The sequence below is a fragment of the Staurois parvus genome, unplaced genomic scaffold (assembly GCF_062004578.1).
Source record: "Staurois parvus isolate SC_StPar_1 unplaced genomic scaffold, SC_StPar_1.0 ptg000530l, whole genome shotgun sequence".
Classification (NCBI taxonomy): domain Eukaryota; kingdom Metazoa; phylum Chordata; class Amphibia; order Anura; family Ranidae; genus Staurois; species Staurois parvus.
In genome coordinates, this window is record NW_028318326.1 from 8274276 (window position 1) to 8295086 (window position 20811).

At 42.1% G+C, this 20811-nt stretch overlaps 1 protein-coding gene across 1 annotated transcript in view; it reads left to right on the forward strand.

Annotated features, from left to right (window-relative positions):
* The window catches only part of LOC149451620 (dynein axonemal heavy chain 11-like), a 590344-nt gene that overhangs the window by 32316 nt on the left and 537217 nt on the right, over positions 1–20811 (forward strand). Inside the window, exons 6-7 of the mRNA XM_089690376.1 lie at positions 31–200; positions 7299–7518. Of these exons, the coding sequence (XP_089546502.1) occupies positions 31–200; positions 7299–7518 (390 nt within the window). The remainder of the gene's footprint in view (positions 1–30; positions 201–7298; positions 7519–20811) is intronic.

Here is a 20811-nt window from a genome sequence, read left to right on the forward strand (position 1 = left end):
TAGTTGAACGTTGCTTTATCTCCTGTTTAGATCAATATTTACGAGTCACTGTATTATGAAGTTGAAAGGTTTGAAAATGAAAGGACATTTAATGGCTGGCTCCTGGTTGACCTGAAACCATTCAAAATCTCGCTCATGAATGCTATCAAGAGATGGAGTTTCATGTTTAAGGGCCACTTGCTAAATCTTGTTACGTGCAGGTAACGTTATGAATGTTTTCTTACAGCTTATTGTGTTGAAAACAGGTTATTTTAACATTCTCCAATAAATGTGATTAAAACCAACCCGTTGAGGTCCAAATCCAAAGTTCATTCAGTTCAACCAATAGATAAAAAACAGATGAATAGAAAATCTCTATATGCATAATCCTATACCCACAGTTGTTCCAGAGTAAGACAAAAAAATCCTATTAAAGCGGTAGTAAACCTCAGACAAAAAAAAAAGTCCCCTGCAAGGTAATGTAATAATGTGCTAGTAGGCATTGCATACTAGCAGATTATGTAAAACATACCTTAAAATGAAGTCCTCCAGCGGCGTGCTGTCACCGCTGTAAAGGCTTCCATTTCATCCATCTTCCTTCCAGGTTCGCGAGCTCCAGCATTCTGACAGACCTGGGCCACAATGATGTCACTGCGCATGCGTACTGAGTCCTGGGCCATGGCACACAGGTCTAAAGGGACGGCACGAGTATGCCTTAAGAGCGCATGCACCGGATTAAATGAAGACAGAATTATCTTCTAAATGGTGCATGTTTAGGAGATATTCATTTTACCCACAGGTAAGCTTTACTATAAGCTTACCTGTAGGTAAAATTGAAAAACAGAGTTTACAACCACTTTAAAGCATGATCCAATTCGCACCAGCAAGGGAAACAATTTCCTTCCTGAGCTTCCAGGAGGCAATTGGATATTCCCTGGGTCACCTACCCCTGGTATTCTTACCTATAAATGTTAGTATCCAGTTAGATTTTGTGCATTTTAGGAATGCATCCAGCTCTTTTTTAAAACCATCTACTGAGCTGGCCAGAACTAATTTTTCTGGGAGTCTGTTCCACACTTTTACAGCTCTTACTGTGAAAAAGTATTTCTGTATGTGGAGGTAAAATATCTTTTCTTGAGATGTAAAAAGTACCCCTTGTACTTTCTAATGACCTGAAAGTGAATAACTCAACACTATATTGACCACATATGTATTCATAAATGGTGATCATATTACCCCTTAATTACCCCTTTCAAGAGATAAAATTCATTTCAGCTAATCTTTCCTCATAGCTGAGCTCCTCCATGCTTTTTATCAGTTTGGTTGATCTTTTCTGCAATTTCTCCAACTCCTCAATATCCTTTTTGTGAACTGGTGCCAGAAAACTGAACTGCATATTTAAGATGAGGTCTCATTAATGATTTGTACAAGGGCAAAATTATGTCTCTCTCTCTCTCTGAAGTCTATACCTCTTTTATTACAGGAAAGTATTTTGCTAGCTTTAAAAACTGCAGCTTGACATTGCATGCCATTATTAACCCTATGATCTACCAGAACGCCCAGATTGTTCTTGACCATTGACTCCCCAGCTGTTTTCCTCCTAGAATGCATGATGCATGCATGCTTTTAGCTCATAACTTTACATTTATCAACATTAAACCTCATTTGCCACATAGTTGCAAAATTAAACAGTGCATTGAGGTCGGCTTGTAAATTGTAGACATCCTGTAAGGATGTTATTCCACTGCATACCTTGGTGTCATCTCCAAACGCTGAAATGGTACTTTTAATCCCAAACTATATAATTTTAATCCCTTATATCATTTATAAATATAATAAAAACTATAGGTCCCAACACTGAACCTTGGGGTACACCACTAATAACTTTAGACCATTCAGAGTATGAATCATTAACCACTACTCTCTGAATACTGTCATTTAGCCAGTTTTCTATCAATTTACAAACTGAGTTTTCAAAGCCTGTAGACTGTACCGGTGAATGGTGTAACGTGAACGGTATTAAACACTTTTGAAAAATCCAAGTATACCATATCCACAGCCATTCCTTTGCCTAAGATATCACTTACATTTTAATAAAAAGAAATCATGTTTGACAACTTCGGCCTTTCCTGAATCTATTGCTTAAAATATTTTCTATCAAAAACTCTTCTTTGTGATGCTTTAGTAAACTTTCAAGTATTTTCCCACTATAGAAGTTAAATTTACCAATCTGTAGTTACTAGGTAAAGCCTTTGATCCCTTTTTAAATATAGGCACCACACTGGCCTTAAGCCAATCGAATGGTACTATGCCAGTAGTTAAAGTCTCTAAAATTTAGAAACAATGGCTTAGAAATGACAGAGCTCACCATTTTGGGAACCCATGGGTATAAGCCAATCTATTTCAAGTGCTTTATTCACCTTTATTTTGTCTAAAGGCATTTTTGAACCATTGTGAATTATTTGGGGCTATCTCAATACTACCCATAATAAGGACTTGAGCTCCCCCATTTTCCTTAGTATACACAGAGCTGAAGAAGGTATTTACAGTGATATTAAACAAAAAAAAAAACCATTTATTATATTTCAGTTTACTGATTCATAAATGTTTTGGTTGCATTAGTTCTCTTTTTAAAGCTTTATTTCCTTTATTTTTACCTGGTTATCCAGCCAGTAAGTCTGTTGTTTTTAAACAGTACAAGCTGTCCTTTAGATGTATCAGTTAGAGGATTGAGACAAACCATTTACCACTGAATGGGTGATTAGAATGGTCAGCCCTTAGTTATTTATGTAAACCCTTTATCCAAAAAGGAACAAAACTGTTGCTGTAGGTGTTTTAAAAATGTTGCCTGGAGTTTGGCTTTAATTTGTTAGTGTATCTAAATCTGTTAGTCCAACTAACACTCCCTTCCCCCCAGAATAACAATGCTGCTGTCCAAAGATGTCCCTTTGCTCCTTCATCCAGAATGGAGGCACTGTAATACAGACAGTGTGTTATTAGCCAGATCACCAGTTGAACACAGAGGGAAAACATCTTAAAAAAACCCAAAAAACTAATGCAGCCACCACATCTAAGGATTCGTAGATGACGAATGTTAACATTTTGGTTTTGGGCTTAATACCGCTTTCAAAAATTTGCCTTCTCTTTGTCCCCAGTCACAATTTTTAAAATTATTTTGTAAAGAGCCTACAACAAGACCTAATATTTTTACTATTAATATATTTGAAGAATTTTGGGGGTTTTAAGACCTCACCAACAGTATGCTGCCACTTATCTGGACGACATAGTGATGCATAGCACTGACTGAGAGTCTCACTTGCCCCGTGTCCAGGCGGTCTTGGATTCCTTTTTCAAGTAAGGGTTTACGGTGAATCCAAAAAAGATTGCCATTGATTTAGAAGAAGCCAGGTATTTGGCCTACATTATTGGGTTAAAACAAAGGGGGAGGATATGTAGCAGAGTGTCCCAGAGGGAGCCTGGGACAGTCTTGTTTGGGGTTTATAGGTCTCTCAGGTTCTTCTGATTTATACATTTGCGGATTTCTGATTCATTGTGCAGTGCAGGGTTTACTCTTCTCTCTCCACTGGCAATTTAATCTCGCCTGGTACCTGTAGCCAGAGTTCTCAGCTGGGGGATCAGACAAGTACTGTCAGGTTGAACTGAAAGGTTGATAAAAGCTAACAAGCTGTATATGTGGAGGCTGACAAATGGTAGACTTGCTCAGCCTGTTGGTTAGGACTTTTTTGTACTTAGTGTCAGATATGGCTAGGCTTTTATTTTGTTTTGTTTTTTTGCCTTGTTCATTTTCTGAACCACTGTACAGGACCTGTGAATAGTCTTGTAAATATCACCAATAAACAGAGCACTGTTTGTCACCACCTCATTGGATTTGGTATCTGTGCCTGAAAGACTGCTTACCCCAGGGGGCTTATATTTCGGCTACCGATCCCCAGCTCACACTATCTTTGTCCTGGTGGGGGGGCCATGATTGACTACCTCTGCCTGTGGAGTTTATCAGAGCCTGTCACAACCTCTACCCTTCACAAATCAGTCCTTCACATTGGTTAACAGACAGAAGAGGAAGTGAGGCTGCACCCACTGGGACTACAGGAGTCCCAACATCAGGCCAGACGTATATGGAGGAACCAAGGAGGCAATTTTTGTAAAGGCATCAAGAAAACCCAGCAGTCTTTTTTTTTTTTCATTTTAGTTTTAGTAAATGGAATAATGAAAGGCTGTGTTCAATTAATTCAGTGGTAAATGATTTCATTAATTCCAAATGTACTGTTCATACTGTATGTATAAAACTTATCTTTAAGGGTATCCAGTGGCTGAATATCAATTTTATTTTGTTAAAGTAATTATAACTTGCAATAGATAAAATGTTAATGATGAATGTAGGGCAGAATCTTGAAGATGTTTTCACATCTACCTATAATTTTATTTAATCCCCTACTCCCAGTTTGAATTGCCAAGCAGAAAATCATAGGAAATCAATGACAAGATTTCCAAGTGCAGTTTGTGTCTCTGCACCCTCCCACACCAGCATGAAGAATGTGTTCTTCTGCATTTGATTTTCCATTGTATTTATATATTCTACATTAGGTATATTTGTATAGAACCACTCATGTTGTCAGATGCAGCAGTTCACTTGGCGCTGGTCTGGTTGACAGAAGCCAGAGACGGGTAACAATAAAAACGGGTATGGTAATAATGAGGTCTGATGAACCACAAACTCCCTTAAGCCAGATTCTTCTAATAGCTGTCATATACAGTACTTAGCAGAACCTGGAAAGCTATAGCTAGCCCTATCATAAATAGTTGTATAACAGTCTAGGAATTATTTAAAATAAAATACACATCCTGGTCTGGTTTCTTTTTTTAGCTACTAGATCCAAAATCCATTCACAATCCAAAATTAGAGTTGAGATGGAGCTATGTTCATAATATACAGTTATACTAATGCAAGAGAAGATAACAAACAGGTGCCACACATGCCTTTGCTATAATATACAGCAGGCAAATTGGTCACATTTAATCTTCTAGGCTATACAGGCATTTGATTTATGTCATGATGGGTCTTTATCAAACCCTAATTTCATTACGTCTTTTAATATGTTGGTTGTCAATTTGTAAAACAATGCCATCTGGAAATAGGCTTATAGATTGAAAAGCTGGAATTATGGGATTGTCTGCTGAAATTTAATAAAACACGCCAGCATTCCTTCTATCCACTGCTTAGCTCTTTGGATTGGGTGAAGGTTGGCTCAGCAGCACCCTCTACAGGGTCCACAAAATGCTACTGCTATTGGTAGCTGGCAGCCTTCATTTGACTTCAAAAGTATTAAGGAAGCCTGAAAAGTCATTAATGAGAAAGCCAGTGACTCTATCAGATTGAAATTGTTCTAAAGGGGATTGGACTCTGCTCAGGAACCAAAGACCAGGGAACTTTGCTAAGTCTATTGAGGAAGAGAGAGAAGCCTTCTGAGTGTAGTATAAAAGCACAGACTTTTGGCAACTCACAAAGGTAGAAAATAAAAAGCTCATAAAGTCCAAAACACTGCTGTGATATGCCAGTGTGGTTCCACTATATCTGTTACCTGCTATGATGAATCCCAATAGCCCCAGCTGTGCTGGTGGTTCCCAGCATTTCCTGGATAGTCCGGGTCCCTTAGGAAGGCAGAAATGACGTCAGCACAGAAAGAGGAAGCAGTGTGCATGGCATGCGTTCGGAGCATGCGTGTATAAATAAATAGGTTGCACTGATACATGGTACATAATATATGAATATTATGTATCATATATTATGTACCATGTATTAGTACGATTCCATACCTTCATCATAATTACAACGAGATCTATTTATTATTTATTTATACAAGAACCCGTGGTCTTCATTCTTGTATTGAATCTTGCACTGTACATCATACAGTACCCTTAGTACCGACCTAATGGACATTGCTGTTTCAATGTTTTGTTACTGTCATTGCCTCTTATGTAGTATTTTATATGCTTATTTTTAGGACTTAGTAGTATGAGGGAGGTTATCTGGGCTTGCCGTGTTTTGTACTAGCATCTACTATTGTTCTTCTGTGCCTTTTTGCATAATACGTGGCTTGCTGGGCACTGTAGTCCACCAGCCACCTTTTAAATACCACAACAAAGATGGCCTCCCCCATGGCCTAAAGAAGAAGCATGCATGCTCTGAATGTGTGCCACACCTACTGCTTCCTCTTCCTGTGCTGACATCACTTCTACCTTCCCAAGGGACCTAGACCATCCAGGAAGTGCTGGGAACCACCAGCACAGCTGAGGGCTACTGGGATCAACCACAGTGGGTACATCGGTACCAGACCCGCATATCATAGCAGTGTTTTGGACTTGATGAACTTTTTGTCTTCTACCTTTTCTGAGTTGCCAATTTGTTGATTAATAACGTTTGTGCTTTTATGCTACACTGCTGCTTCTTTCTCTTCCTTATCCATTGCAGGGTCCCTTCTAGCTCTTCCTGCAAGCAGCAGCCACTAGGTCAAGCATCTGAGCCACCTGGATCATTATAGACATTTCCAATGTGTACCAGCCTCTAATACCCTTTGGACATATCTTGGACTGTTTTCTGTACAGTGTATCAGATATATCTTTCTTTGTTTGCCAAGTCTATTGTCTATTATGTAATATTCTTGTACCTTTTTTCACGAAAACAATAATTTTCATTTTTTGATATTTAAAAATTGTTAAGCTGGCTCTCTGAGTGCTCTAAATAAGAAATTAAAAAATCCTTGCCTGTTTGAAGAAGGTTATATTTTTAACTCCTACATTCCTGGGTGTGGCAATGAATGTCACAAACATTTCTTAAAGTTTAGAGTTGTTACAGCAGATCCTATGACTTGTATATGTTTCTGCTAACACATATGGTGGCAGTCACTGCTTGTGTATATAAAGGGTTAGTGTAGTCATCACAATTACAGTAGTCCCTGAAGTCCCTTCAAATTGAAGTTCTGTTACAATTATACTGTACATTATTTCAAGACTGTAGAGTGGCTTAGTGAATAACACTTCTGCCGTTCAGCATAGGGGTCCTCATATTTGAACCACAGCCAGGACAATATCTGCTTTCCAGTGCTTGTAGGGTTTCCTCTGATTTTTTCCTAAACTCCAAAAGACATGCTGGTAGGTTAGTTGGCTCCTGTCTAATGGGCCCTATTATATGTTTGAAGAGACTGCCATGAATGTAGAATCTGTAAAGTGCTATATATATGCCTGTAATAAACAGATAAATAGCCAATTCTGTTTAAACCGATATTAACTTTTATCTCTAGTGTTAATGACCTCGATGAATTCATTCATCAAACTGAGAAAGGTTTATGCAAGAAAGTAAAGGCAGAAGACTATGAGGGCTTGGTGGAAACTATGGGCCATTTAATGGCAATACGAGATAGGCTGTCTACTGAGGATCACTTCAGATATCTTAAAGCTACAGCTGAGCTCTTGCGATCATATGGACAACAGTTGACTGAGCATATCTACACAGAACTGGAAGTAAGTAAAATTCTATTGGCCTGTAAGTGAATGCCCCAAACCGCTAGGACATTCACAGGAATTTACCTAGATTTCCCACACTAATACATTTTTATCATTATCATGGTTTTCTATCAGTCTTATGTGAAAGAAGAATCTGGAAATGCATTTTTCATTTGGTACATTCCAAATATACATGTTTGTAAGCAGGTGCTTACAGTGTAGTACAAAATCAAATCATTTTTTAATTTTGAAGGACTTTGTACTAGTTCTGTGGTTTGTACCAAGCCCATTTTATTCAAATGTTTTAAGTCATGATTAGTTAGCAGGCTGCCAGGGAGTTAAGGTACTGACTCTCGGGTAATCGTGGTTCTACCACTCATAGGTGGCCCATAAGGGGAGGTTGCCTCTCAGGGTCATTTGGTCTTTGGAAGCACATGGGAGAGAGAGAGCAAGCTGGATTGTGCACTGATGTAACCACCACCTCTCAGGAGAGCTACCCCTTTTGTGGGTAACCAGTTGGGGTCCTGTTGAGACTTACCTGGACTTTGTGAGCAAAAGGACTTTAACACTTAAAGAGGTAAGAGCTGGCAGCCTGGCGTAGGAAGAAGAGAGTTGTGCTGTAAGATATCTATGAGAGACTGTTTGAATTGACTGTATTGCAAGAGGTTCTTCAGTAAAAATCCATTAACTGTGGTTTGAAGTTCTTATCAAAAAGGGGTGAATGCAGAGCGTATAGTGAACAGGGATTGTTAAAAGGAAGGAGGATGAGGAGGAGATACAAGAGGGCCACCATTGAACGGATAATCATGCTGAGGAGTTGGCGAGCGATGCAGCTATACCACCATTGCTATTGGTAACAAGTGCAGTGGTGTGAACATGAGAGCAGCCAGCCAGCGGGAAGGTACCTGGCATGGGAGACTGTCACCCCGGTAGTGAGGGGTTGGTGAGTTTGACCCCCTCCCTAGCGATCGGTACCCCATACACGGGACCAACATTATGGAACAGAAAACTTGGGGACCTAGCGAGGTATGGAAGCAAGAGGCAGTGATGAAGTGGACCCAAGTCAAGAACATTGGGGAACTGGAAAAAGTGCAGAGAAGGGCAACCAAACAATAAGAGGCATGAAGGAGCTCTGTCAGGAGGAAAGATTAAAGGAATTTAATTTATTCTCTCGAGAAGAGGAGATTAAGAGGGGAATATGATCAACATGTATAAATACATCCGTGGTTCATATAGTGAGCTTGGTGTAGAGTAATGTACCCTGAGGTCATCACAGAGGACAAGGGGGCACTCTTTACGTTTTGGAGGAAAAGAGATTTAATGTCCAAATACGAAAAGGTTTATTCACAGTAAAAGCTGTAAAAATGTGGAATAGACTCCCTCAAGAGTTGGTTCTGGCCAGCTCAGTGGATTGCTTTAAAAAAGGCCTGGATTCTTTCCTAGATACACATAATATAACTGGATACTAACATTTATAGATAAAATTGATCCAGGGAATATTCGATTGCCTCTCGGGGATCAGGAAGAAATTTTTTTCCCAGCAGGAGCAAATTTGATCATGCTTTGCTGGGTTTTTTGCCTTCCTCTGGATCAACTGTGGGTATAGGATTATAACTTTTTTTTTTTTCTATGGTTGAACTGGATGTTTGTCTTTTTTCAGCCAAAATAACTTTGTAACTATGTAAGTGTAAAGCTCATTAGCAACAGAGGTCTGCACTGAGAGTATGGTGGGAAGTCACATTGTCACTGGGAGTGAGGTTACAGTTAGGGTTCTGCAGGTGAGAAGGACACAAGCTCTGTGGTGTCCCCTTAGAATTTCTTCATTTGTGAGGAGAAGGTGGGAAAAATACTTAATTGAGAAGTGTTTAAGTCTACCAAGTGGAACTGTGCAAGGTGCATGGTTCGCTTCTGATTTGGGGTGCCACCGTAATGCTAATCTCCACATGAATGTGACCCCGTGCCGTGTTCCCAGGGCTTTAGCTAATACACTCACTAAGCCCCGCCCACTTGCTTTGTTTACTTTCCAGGCAGTACAGTAGAACTTATGTATCTGGAGGCATCTATTGCTAGTACTGATGATTCAATATGTAGCAACTGGTTTGATTAAATGAATAGTGAGCCTTTCTTAGGAGGGATTGTTTAGAATTCACTTGCAATGTTGATAAGTGATTACTGGTAAATAAGTATTTATTTATATCTGTTAGTGATGAAAATACACACATTTAAAGTATAACTAAAGGCAATTTTTTTTTGTTTAGTTTTGGACAGAGTGCAGAGGGATTAGAATGCGTGTCAGATTTTTATTGCTGTCTGTGCCCCCATTAAAGAGATTCACCCTCTCTGTTTGTCCGGTTTACCATTATCATTGAAAGCAAAAGTAAAAGAAAATCCCTATTTTTGGGTTGTTGTGACCTGGGAGTCCCCAAGGATTTCCCTTAACTTGCAGGGATTTCCTCTCACTTCCTGTTTGGCTATGGGACAGGGAGTGCAGGTAAATCTCCGCAATGGGACACAGATGGTGCAATAAAATATGACAGAAGTTATAACTCTCCCTTGCTCTATCCAAAAGGCCAAAAAAAAAAACGGTTTTGCCTATAGTTCTACTTTAACTGTAGCTCTAGGGCATGCTTTAAATAAAGGGAACAGATGCCATATACATATAAAAGATATCAAAAGAGATCCTTACAGATTTAAATAAAAAATTAAAACTAAGGATAATAAATATTCACAGAAGATACAGTGATCTAATCACAAACAAAGTCAAATGGAACTATCTACACCCTGCTTTAAGTATCTAACAAAATAATAATCTATTCGCTCAGTAAAAGATTGGTTGATTTAAATCTGAAAGTCCAAATAACTGATGCCTATAATAGAGTCCTCTCTTGTTTAGAGAATATGCACCACCATTGATTAGGCTGTTTAAGATCTATTTTAACCAATAATCCTATGAAGGCAGTGAGGTAAAGTCTATTCCCATGCGATAATGTACGTAGACATCAGAAGATCAGTCTCAGGCATATATGCTTATTTCACTTGAGCATTAATTTTGTGTATGGATTGAGCAAATCTCTTTCCTGGAGGTATGTGCACAGTCATGAGACCATCGCTCAGTCTGACTGAAACTTACCAAACTGGATGACAGTCCTTTCATGCCTCTAGTCAATCTAACACTTGGATAGCAAACAGCCTGATTGACAAATGCTGCCCTGCATTGTCTATCAAGGATTTTAAAATGCAACAAGAGTAGACTTTCCTTCTAAACATATTTTTGATTTTCTCATTTTCTGATGTTCAAAATTATTTCACTTAAGAAATTAGGGCCTTGATAGGTGGCTAATTTAAAACCCCTGAAACGTGGGCTTTGGCAATGATGCATTGAATTAGGAGCCAAAAAGTGGCCCTTGTGTGTCTGAAAGATGCCTTACCTAAGCATTAACACATAGATATACTTACCACAGGGAGAATTGTTGTTACCTGGGGTTCCAGTGCTGCAAAGAAACCCCAGTGACCATTTGTTATGACAGTCTGTCTGTTTCTTTTTATTATGCAGTCAAATTGAACACCCTGTATTTCATATTTAGCAATGCCTATATATCTCTTGGTGTGTAGCTAGCTTTACTAATTTACTGGTTGCCTATCCTGAAACAATGATTTTTTTCTTCAGCACTGGCAAGAAAGCTATTAACAGAAACTAGTAATGTGCATATGTCATTAACAAAATGAATATATGTAATGAAATAAATGTCCTCATTAGGAATATAAGTTCATACATTGCTTTTGAATTACTACTTCTGAAACCCTTTCCATTCCCTCCCTCATCCTTTGATTACTTGAAAACCAGTTATACAGTCAGCTTGCAAAAAGCACTTTACATTCCTGCCACAAACCTTTTTAAATATCACAGCAAAAAATGGGATTACTGTTATTTCATTTTGAACAGTACTATTGTAATAGTCTTTGAATTGTCCTACCTTGTTGGAGTTACTAACATTTAAAGTAATTGAGCACTGGGTTGAATTGAACCATTTTCCCCGTCTTTTTTGGGCAAAAAGAAGGTTCTCACATTATGAATTGAGCCGAAAACCCTGTAATTGCAATAATGTGAATGCCATTGTTGTTTGATAACGTCAAGTGAGTACAAATGTCAAATTTTCCAGGCAAACTGACACAAAATATTTTTTTTTCATAATTAGTAAACTTAAAAATACTTTTTGAAAGTCTGACTTCCCAACTTACTAGTATTTTCAAATTATGCAGCTGATTATGCCTACACATCTCGATCAATTAATGTGCTTATTAAAAATAAATAAATAAATAAAATGTGTGTGTATGTATGTATGTGTGTATATATATATATATATACAGTATATACAGTTGTGGCCAAAATTATTCAACCCCCAATGCTGTAAAGGGGTTTAGGGACTATAGTGTACATTTGGAATTGTATTCAGAATCAAATCCTACAAGGACGTTGTAACTACCCAAATGCAACTAAAATGACATCAATTGTTTATGTAATACAGTAGTAAATGGTTCTTATGTGGTTTCTTCATTGCCACAATTATTCAACCCCTTAAAGACTACCACTCTGAAGAACAGAGGTTCATACAGGTGCTTTCCATCAGGTATTGAAAACACCTGTGGATGTCACCGAGCAGCAATCAAGCATAATAAGCACCAATTAGGCAGCTTTAAAATGACTGTGATACTCAGCTCCTTCTAGACATTTACTGGTGTGGTTACAAACATGGTGAAGGCAAGAGAATGGTCCAGGAAGACAAGAGAAGAGGTGATTTCTCTTCACAGGAAGGGCAATGGCTATAAGAAGATTGCAAAGATGTTAAACATACCAAGAGACACCTTAGGAAGCATCATTCGCAAATTCAAGGCAAAGGGCACTGTTGAAACGCTACCTGGTCGTGGCAGAAAGAAGATGCTGACTTCGACTGCTGTGCGCTACCTGAAGCGTAGAGTGGAGAGAAGTCCCCGTGTGACTGCTGAGGAACTGAGAAAAGATTTGTCAGATGTGGGTACAGAAGTTTCAGCCCAGACAATAAGACGCACACTGCGTAATGAAGGCCTCCGTGCCAGAACTCCCAGGCGTACCCCCTTGCTGTCTCCAAAGAATAAGAAGAGTCGACTGCAGTATGCCAAAAGCCATGTGGACAAACCACAAAAGTTGTGGGATAGTGTTCTGTGGACTGATGAAACAAAATTAGAACTGTTTGGGCCCATGGATCAACGCTATGTTTGGAGGAGGAAGAACAAGGCCTATGATGAAAAGAACACCTTGCCTACTGTGAAGCATGGTGGAGGGTCAATCATGCTTTGGGGCTGTTTTGCTTCTGCAGGTACAGGGAAGCTTCAGCGTGTGCAAGGTACCATGAATTCTCTTCAGTACCAGGAGATATTGGATGGCAACGTGATGCAGTCCGTCACACACCTGAGGCTTGGGAGACGTTGGACCTTTCAACAGGACAATGATCCCAAGCATACCTCCAAGTCCACTAGAGCATGGTTGCAGAGGAAAGGCTGGAACATTTTGGAGTGGCCATCGCAGTCACCAGACTTAAATCCGATTGAGAACCTCTGGTGGGACTTAAAGAAAGCAGTTGCAGTGCGCAAGCCTAAGAATGTGACTGAACTGGAGGCCTTTGCCCATGAAGAATGGGCGAAGATACCCGTAGATCGCTGCAAGACACTTGTGTCAAGCTATGCTTCACGTTTAAAAGCTGTTATAACTGTAAAAGGATGCTGTACTAAGTACTAAGATTGAATGTCACTTGGGGGTTGAATAAAACTGATAATGCTGTGAGCACAGAAAAGACATTTGTGGTTATTTCATTATAACTGTTATGTTATATTTGTCTGACCTACAAGTGCCTCTTTAATGTAAATGTAAGCAAGATGACTGAATGATCAAAAGCAATGTCAAACTGGCCAAAACACTCAATTTCAGTGGGGGTTGAATAATTTTGGCCACAACTGTATATATATATATATATATATATATATATACACACACACCTACACACACTATATTGCCAAAAGTATTGGGACGCTTGCTTTTACACACACATGAACTTTAATGGCATCCCAGTCTTAGTCCGTAGGGTTTAATATTTAGTTGGCCCACCCTTTGCAGCTATAACAGCTTCAACTCTTCTGTGAATGCTGTCCACAAGATTCAGGAATATGTCTATAGGAATGTGTGACCATTCTTTCAGAAGTGCATTTGTGAGGTCAGGCACTGATGTCGAACGAAAAGGCCTGGCTCGCAGTCTCTGCTGTAACTCATCCCAAAGGTGTTCTATCGGATTGAGGTCAGGGCTTTGTTCAGGCCAGTCAAGTTCCACCACCCCACACTCGGTCATTCAGGTCTTTATGGACCTTTTTTTGTGCACTGGTGCACAGTCATGTTGGATCAGGAAGGGGCCATCCCCAAACTGTTCCCACAAAGTTGTCCAAAATGTCTTGGTATGCTGACGTCATAAGAGTTCCCTTCACTGGAACTAAGGGGCCAAGCCCAACCCCTGTAAAATAACCCCACACCATAATTCCTCTCCACCAAACTTTACACTTGGCACAATGCAGTCAGGCAAGTACCATTCTCTTGGCAACCACCAAACCCAGACACATCCATCGGATTGCCAGACAGAGAAGCATGATTTGTCACTCCAGAGAACATGTCTCCACTGCTCTAGAGTCCAGTGGCGGCACGCTTTACAACACTGCATCCGACACTTTGCATTGCACTTGGTGATGTAAGGATTGGATGCAGCTGCTCTGCCAATGGAAATCCATTCCATGAAGCTCTCTACGTACTGTTGTGCTAATCTGAAGGCCAAATGACGTTTGGAGGTCTTTAGCTATTGACTCTGCAGACAGTTGATGACTTCTGTGCACTGTGTGCTTCAGCATGTACTGACCCCGCTCTATCATTTTACGTGGCCTACCACTTCGTGGCTGAGTTGCTGTTGTTCCCAGTTGCTTCCACTTTGTTATAACACCGCTAACAGTTGGCTGTGGAATATTTAGTAGCAAGGAAATTTCACATATAGACTTATTGCGCAGGTGCCAACCTATCACGGTACCACGCTTTAATTCACTGAGCTGCTGAGAGCGACCCATTCTTTCACAAATGTTTGTAGAAGCAGTCTGCATGCCCAGGTGCTTTATTTTATACACCTGCACCCATGCAGGTGATTGGAACACCTGAATCCAATGATTTGGAGAGGTGTCACAATACTTTTGGCAATATAGTGTGTGTATGTATATATATATACTGTATATATATAACACATACACCACAAAGGAGATTGAGTTATATGCAACTTAATAACTATTACTTCCAGTTGGCAGTGTGTGGCATCTAAAAAAGTTTCTGTAAAGTCATAAAGTTGTTATTAAATCTTCACAAACACTTAAGCCTAGTCAGAATTTTGCACAGAATGCCCGTTCCCCCATATCTTGAATTGCACCGGTATACACATTTCCAGGCTGGCCTCACCCTTTCTCACTTTCTGTGCTTCTGTATGTTAATGGACCAACTGCAAAGGACAGAAGGTGGGAAAGGGTGCGGACAAGCTCACAACAAAACTTGGAAAGTTTAGACCCAATGCACTTTATTTGACTGTCTTACCTGGCTTTCAGCACATGAAAATATATGCTACATCTTAACATTAAATATTTAACAACTTCTAAATAGTTTTTACAATGGTAACAACATAATGAAAAAAAATAGATGTGCCCACTACCATTAGGGGTATAACAGATGAAAAGACCTTTGATATAATATATTTCTTTATTGAATATGTTGTCTTACTGCTCAGAAGTTGTCTTTTGTATTACCTTTCAAATAGCGAGTTTTAGTTAATGAGTCTTACACCCTTTTTTCTCCCAGTCCCAGGTGTGACGTTGCAGGGTGCTCCAAAGTTTAGATCTCACTCTGCAAACAGTTTGAGATATTCCCATAAATGTAGTAGATCACATAACTGCTGACCATAGGGTACAAATTAAAGTGTTACTAAACCCACAACAGTAAAATCAGTCTGTATATGCAGTACAGCATGCTTGTTATACTCATTGTAGAACTTAAGGGGTTAAACCTCTGCATTGTGTAAAACCGTTGTTTGATCCTGAATTCTCTGATCCTCCTTTTTTTCTAGTGTCCCCCTGTTATCTCTTGATAAGGCATATCGTGTAGAGATGCTCTGCACATGATCAGTTTAGTGTGTATTGCTAGAGATATTTTTTTTTTTCTTGGGAGAGTGCATGTGATCAGCACAGGGTCAAGCAGCACTGTCCAGACAGAGGTCAGAGGTTCTGCATCCTCCTAGAGCAGAAAGAAAACTCCTCCTACAAGCTTTAACAAGTGCTCAGCTGGACACTGATAGAAGTCGCAAGACTGCTCTAACTGCTGTTGAGAAAAGGTGTTTAGCAGTTTATATTTTCTAAAATAATTGCATTTCCATGTTCTGTGTACTGTGGGAGACCAGATATAGTGAATGCTGGGTCCTGGGTTTAGTAACACTTTAAGCATTGTAACACTGCAGTTTCACATGTGTGAGATTTGTGCACCACTCTTCTTCTGTGATCAGTATGGCTACGACCACAGTGAAATTTGACAGTGAGATTCAACTGGCTTTGCTGGGTTCACCCTTTATAGTTGTCTAGGTGACTATTATTATCAGGACTTAAAGTAATGAGAAATCTAAAATTTTTAGTTGTTACCAGAATATAAAAGGTGGAAAATCTTTCCACTGGGGACTTGTTCTGATGAGAGTTGTCCAAAAGGGGATTATTCTCACTTTTTGTGTTTACAGGTGTATTGTACCGCCTGGCGGTACCTCTAGCAACTCACGGGATAGGATTCCCCAGAGCGCGGAGTCTAAGTCCCAGTCTGCTTGTTCACCAGGGCCCCTGATGGTGGGGATGGACTTGGAGCAAACAGAGACCAGGTCGCGGCCCTTGAGTACACCCACCCATGGTAGAGGGATCCGCCAGATGTATCTGCTGGATAACAGCCTGACGTGAAGAGGCGGATGGGTCCGTGCAGGACGGATGGATGGATGGCTGGGCAGGAGCGTGGTCAGACAGGCCGGGTCGGTCGGACAGCGCGGTACAAGGCAGCAGGCAAAGAATAGTCGGGTCACTTGCCGGGTCAGTAACGGGAGGTCATATCCAATGGGGGGCATCCAAAGAGAGGTCAGGCAAGTCAGGGGTCAGGGCAGGAGAAGACAGCACGGTCAGGATCAATCAGGGTCGGCAACAATCAATCAACAGGTAACAGGAGCAGCAACAAGCAGATAAGACCATATGGCAACCAGTGTCAGTGCAGAGCGGATTTAAATAACGCTCCCCGCACTGTCATCGGTTCCAGGTGCGTGCCCGCGGTCCCAAGTGCGCATGCGCGAGTTCCGCCGTCGTCGCGGCCGCCCAGGACCTAGTGCCCGCACGCCAGTGCGAATCGGCACCATGCGCCTGCGCCGAGCCACACGCCGCTGCGGCTCCTGACTTTGCCCCGCCCCCCCCCACAGGCAACCTCTGGGTGCCCAACTGATTTCTCCTCCGTGGGTGGTTGCGATAAAACTCCGGGACAAGTCTGGGGGCATGAACATTTTGGGCTGGTTCCCATGAGTTCTCCTCAGGACCATAACCCTTCCATTTAATCAGGAACTGTGTCTGGCCACCTCTCTTCCTGCAATCCAAGATTGCTTCCACCTCAAATTCCTATTGTTCATCAATGGTTATCGCTTCCGGGGGTCTGGACCTCCGATCCGGGAAAGGATCTGGCATTGCTGGCTTTAGTAGTGACACGTGGAAAACTGGGTGAATCTTAAAAGTTTCTGGAAGTGTGAGTTCATATGCCACTTCATTGATTTTCCGTTTCACCTGGAATGCTCCCACAAACTTCGGTCCCAGTTTCTTAGAAGGGCATGACATCTTCAAATTTGTCGTCGCTAACCAGACCTGATCCCCCGGTTGCAGGATCAGTTTGCCTCTTCTTCTTTTGTCGAACACCCTTTTACTGTCTTCCTGGGCCTTCGCAATTGCTTCTTGTAGCATCTTGTTAGGAGGAAAAAAAATCCAGCATATCCTGTGTAGCAGGAACTGAGCTTTCTGAAATTAGGCCCGGCAAAAACGTGAGGTGAAACCCGTAATTTGAAAAAAATGGGGATTGCCCCATCGCAGAATGATTTGCGTTATTATACGCAAATTAGGCTAGTGGTAGGAGCGCCAGCCAATCGTCCTGGAGGAAAGACGGATAGCATCTTAGGTACTGTTCCAGCATCTGGTTCGTCCTTTCCGTTTGCCCATTTGTCTGAGGGTGGTATGCGGACGAGAACGACAGTTTAATTCCTAGGACCTCGCATAATGCCTTCCAGAACTTCGACGTAAACTGGACCCCCTGGTCTGAGACAATGTCTTCTGGGATCCCATGAAGCCTTACTACTTCCTTTACAAAAATTTGTGCTGTTTCCAGAGCCGAGGGCGTGCCTTTCAATGGTAAGAAGTGGGCCATTTTCGACAGGCGATCTATAATTACAAAGATTGCTGAGTGGTCTTGTGAAGGTGGGAGTTCCACTAAAAAATCCATGGAAATCATCTGCCGTGGTCAGTCGGGTATGGGCAATGGTCGTAGTAAACCCCAGGCTTTGCTTCTGGTGGGTTTGTTCCTTTGACAAGTGGCACAAGTTTTCACATATCGTTCACAATCTTTGATCATGCTTGGCCACCAGAATGTGCGCTGGAGCAATTCTTGAGTCTTAGCGATTCCAAAATGATCTGCCAGTGGATGGTCATGGCAGTATCCCAGGACTAAGGTATGGGCCTCCTCGGGTACCGCGATCTGTCCTTCTTTCCAAAGACGACCCTCTTTGCTCTGTAGAGAGACCCCGGGTGGGTTTGGCATTCCAATGGATGCAGTCTGTAATCTGGAGTGTAGCTCAGTTTGGAGGGCGAGGAAGTTTCCCGAGGACAGGATAGTATCTGGTTTCGGGGCTTCTTCCAGATCCTCGAACATGCGCGAAAGGGCGTCGGGCTTCGTGTTCTTGGATCCAGGTCTATACGTAATATGAAACACGAATCTGGAGAAAAAAAGTACCCATCTGGCTTGGTGTGGTCTCAGGCGCTTGGCTGTCCTCAGGTATTCTAGGTTTTTGTGATCTGTGAATATCAAGATGGGGTGCGTAGCCCCCTCTAGCAGATACCTCCTTACTTCCAGCGCCGTCTTGATAGCCAAGAGCTCCCGGTCCCCTATGTCGTAATTCCTTTCTGCCGATGTAAGCTTTCTTGAAAAGAACGCCACGGGGTGCATCAGCTCCTTGGTACCCTTCCTCCGGGACAGGATTGCCCCTACTGCGTTCTCCAAGGCATCGATTTCCAAAATGTATGGCAGGGAGGAATCTGGGTGGCTGAGAATGGGGGCTGTAGTAAAGAGTTCCTTAAGGGCCTCAAATGCGGCTTGAGCCTCGGGTGTCCACCGGAAATGGACCCCCTGCTTGGTAAGCTGGGTAATGGGAGATACAAGACCCGAGAAGTTTTTAATGAACTACCTGTAGAAGTTAGCGAACCCAATGAAGTGTTGCACGCCCTTTTTGTCCGTAGGTATTGGCCATTCCAGAATGGCGGACATTTTCTGGGGATCCATCGCAACCCCTGTGGTGGAGATGATCAGCCCCAAAAAAGCGATGCTATCCTGCTCAAAGCAGCATTTGTCTGCTTTAGCATATAGTCTGTGTTGATGTAACCGCTCCAGCACGCACTTGACATTACCCCTATGGGCCTCCAAGGAAGGGGAGAAGATGAGAATATCATATAGGTAGATGACCACGAAAGTGTCAAGATAGTCCCTGAATACATCATTTATGAAATGTGGCTGGGGCATTGCAGAGTCCGAAGGGCATTACCAGATATTCAAAATGCCCGAACCTAGTGCGAAATGCAGTTTTCCATTCATCCCCCTCCCTTATGCGGACCAGGTTATATGCACCCCTCAAGTCCAGCTTAGTGAACACTACTGAGGATTTTAACCTTTGGAACAGCTCTGGGACCAAAGGGAGTGGGTAGCGATTTTTTACCGTGATCTTATTCAACTCACGGTAGTCTATGCAGGGCCTTAGGGACTTGTCTTTTTTTTCTATGAAAAAGATTCCAGCTCCGGCTGGAGATGTGGAGGGGCGAATAAACCCTTTTTGGAGGTTTTCGTCGATGTACTCCTTGAGTACCCCCAGTTCCTGCTCCGATAGAGGGAATATTTGTCCAAAAGGAATCTCAGATCCTGGTAACAGGTCAATGGGGCAGTCGTATGTCCGATGTGGGGGCAGGATGTCTGCCCCCTGTTTACTAAACACGTCAAGGAAGCCAAGGTAGGCCGAGGGAATGACTTGAACCAGCTCGGCGTCCCCGTCCAGACACAGGAGGGGCTGGGGAGCCGAGGAGGTTTGGGCGAGACAATGTTCCTGGCAGTACAGTGATAGAAATTGGATAGACCCGGTTTTCCAATCGATCTGGGGATTGTGTGCCCGCAGCCAGGGGAGCTCCAGAATGATTGGAAACAAAGGGGATGCAATGGCATCCAGATGCAGGAACTCCCGATGGTGGCCAGCCACCGTAGTGCAGATAGGTGGGGTCTCCCGGTCCACTAACCCTGATTTGATGCGTGACCCATCAGCTAGGAAGATGTTTAACCCATGTTCCCTGGTCTGGAGGGGAATTTTCTGTTGGGTTGCAAAATCTATGTCCACGAAACAACTACACGCCCCTGAATCAACGATGGCTGTTGCTGACACGGTTCTTCCTGGGAGCTGGAAAGAAACAGGTATGGCTAAGTAGTTTGAATGGTTACCCTGGTTGGAGGACACAGTGGAAAAAACAGCAGTACACTTACTTATTTTCGCTGGACACGAATGCACCACATGACCTGCTTCTCCACAATAGAGAAAAAGGTTGTTCGCCCAACGTCTCTGGCGTTCCTCGGCTGACAATGAAGGACGTGCCAATCTGAGTTGCATGGGTCCGGTACATCGTCAGACTCCGAATTCTGACTTCCCCCTGGTACGGACGAGGGTGTACCCATGTCGGTTTTTGACCCTGGCTGGACCTCTCCAATCTGCATTCCCGCAGTCTGCGATCAATCTGTATGGCCAGAGTGATGAGGTTCTCTAAAGAGTCAGGTAGGCCCACTCTGGCTAACTCGTCCTTGAGGGGCTCGGACAAGCCTATGCGGAATTGGTGACGTAGAGCAGCGTCATTCCATTGTGTGTCTCCCATCCAACGTCTGAACTCTGACGCATACTCCTCCAC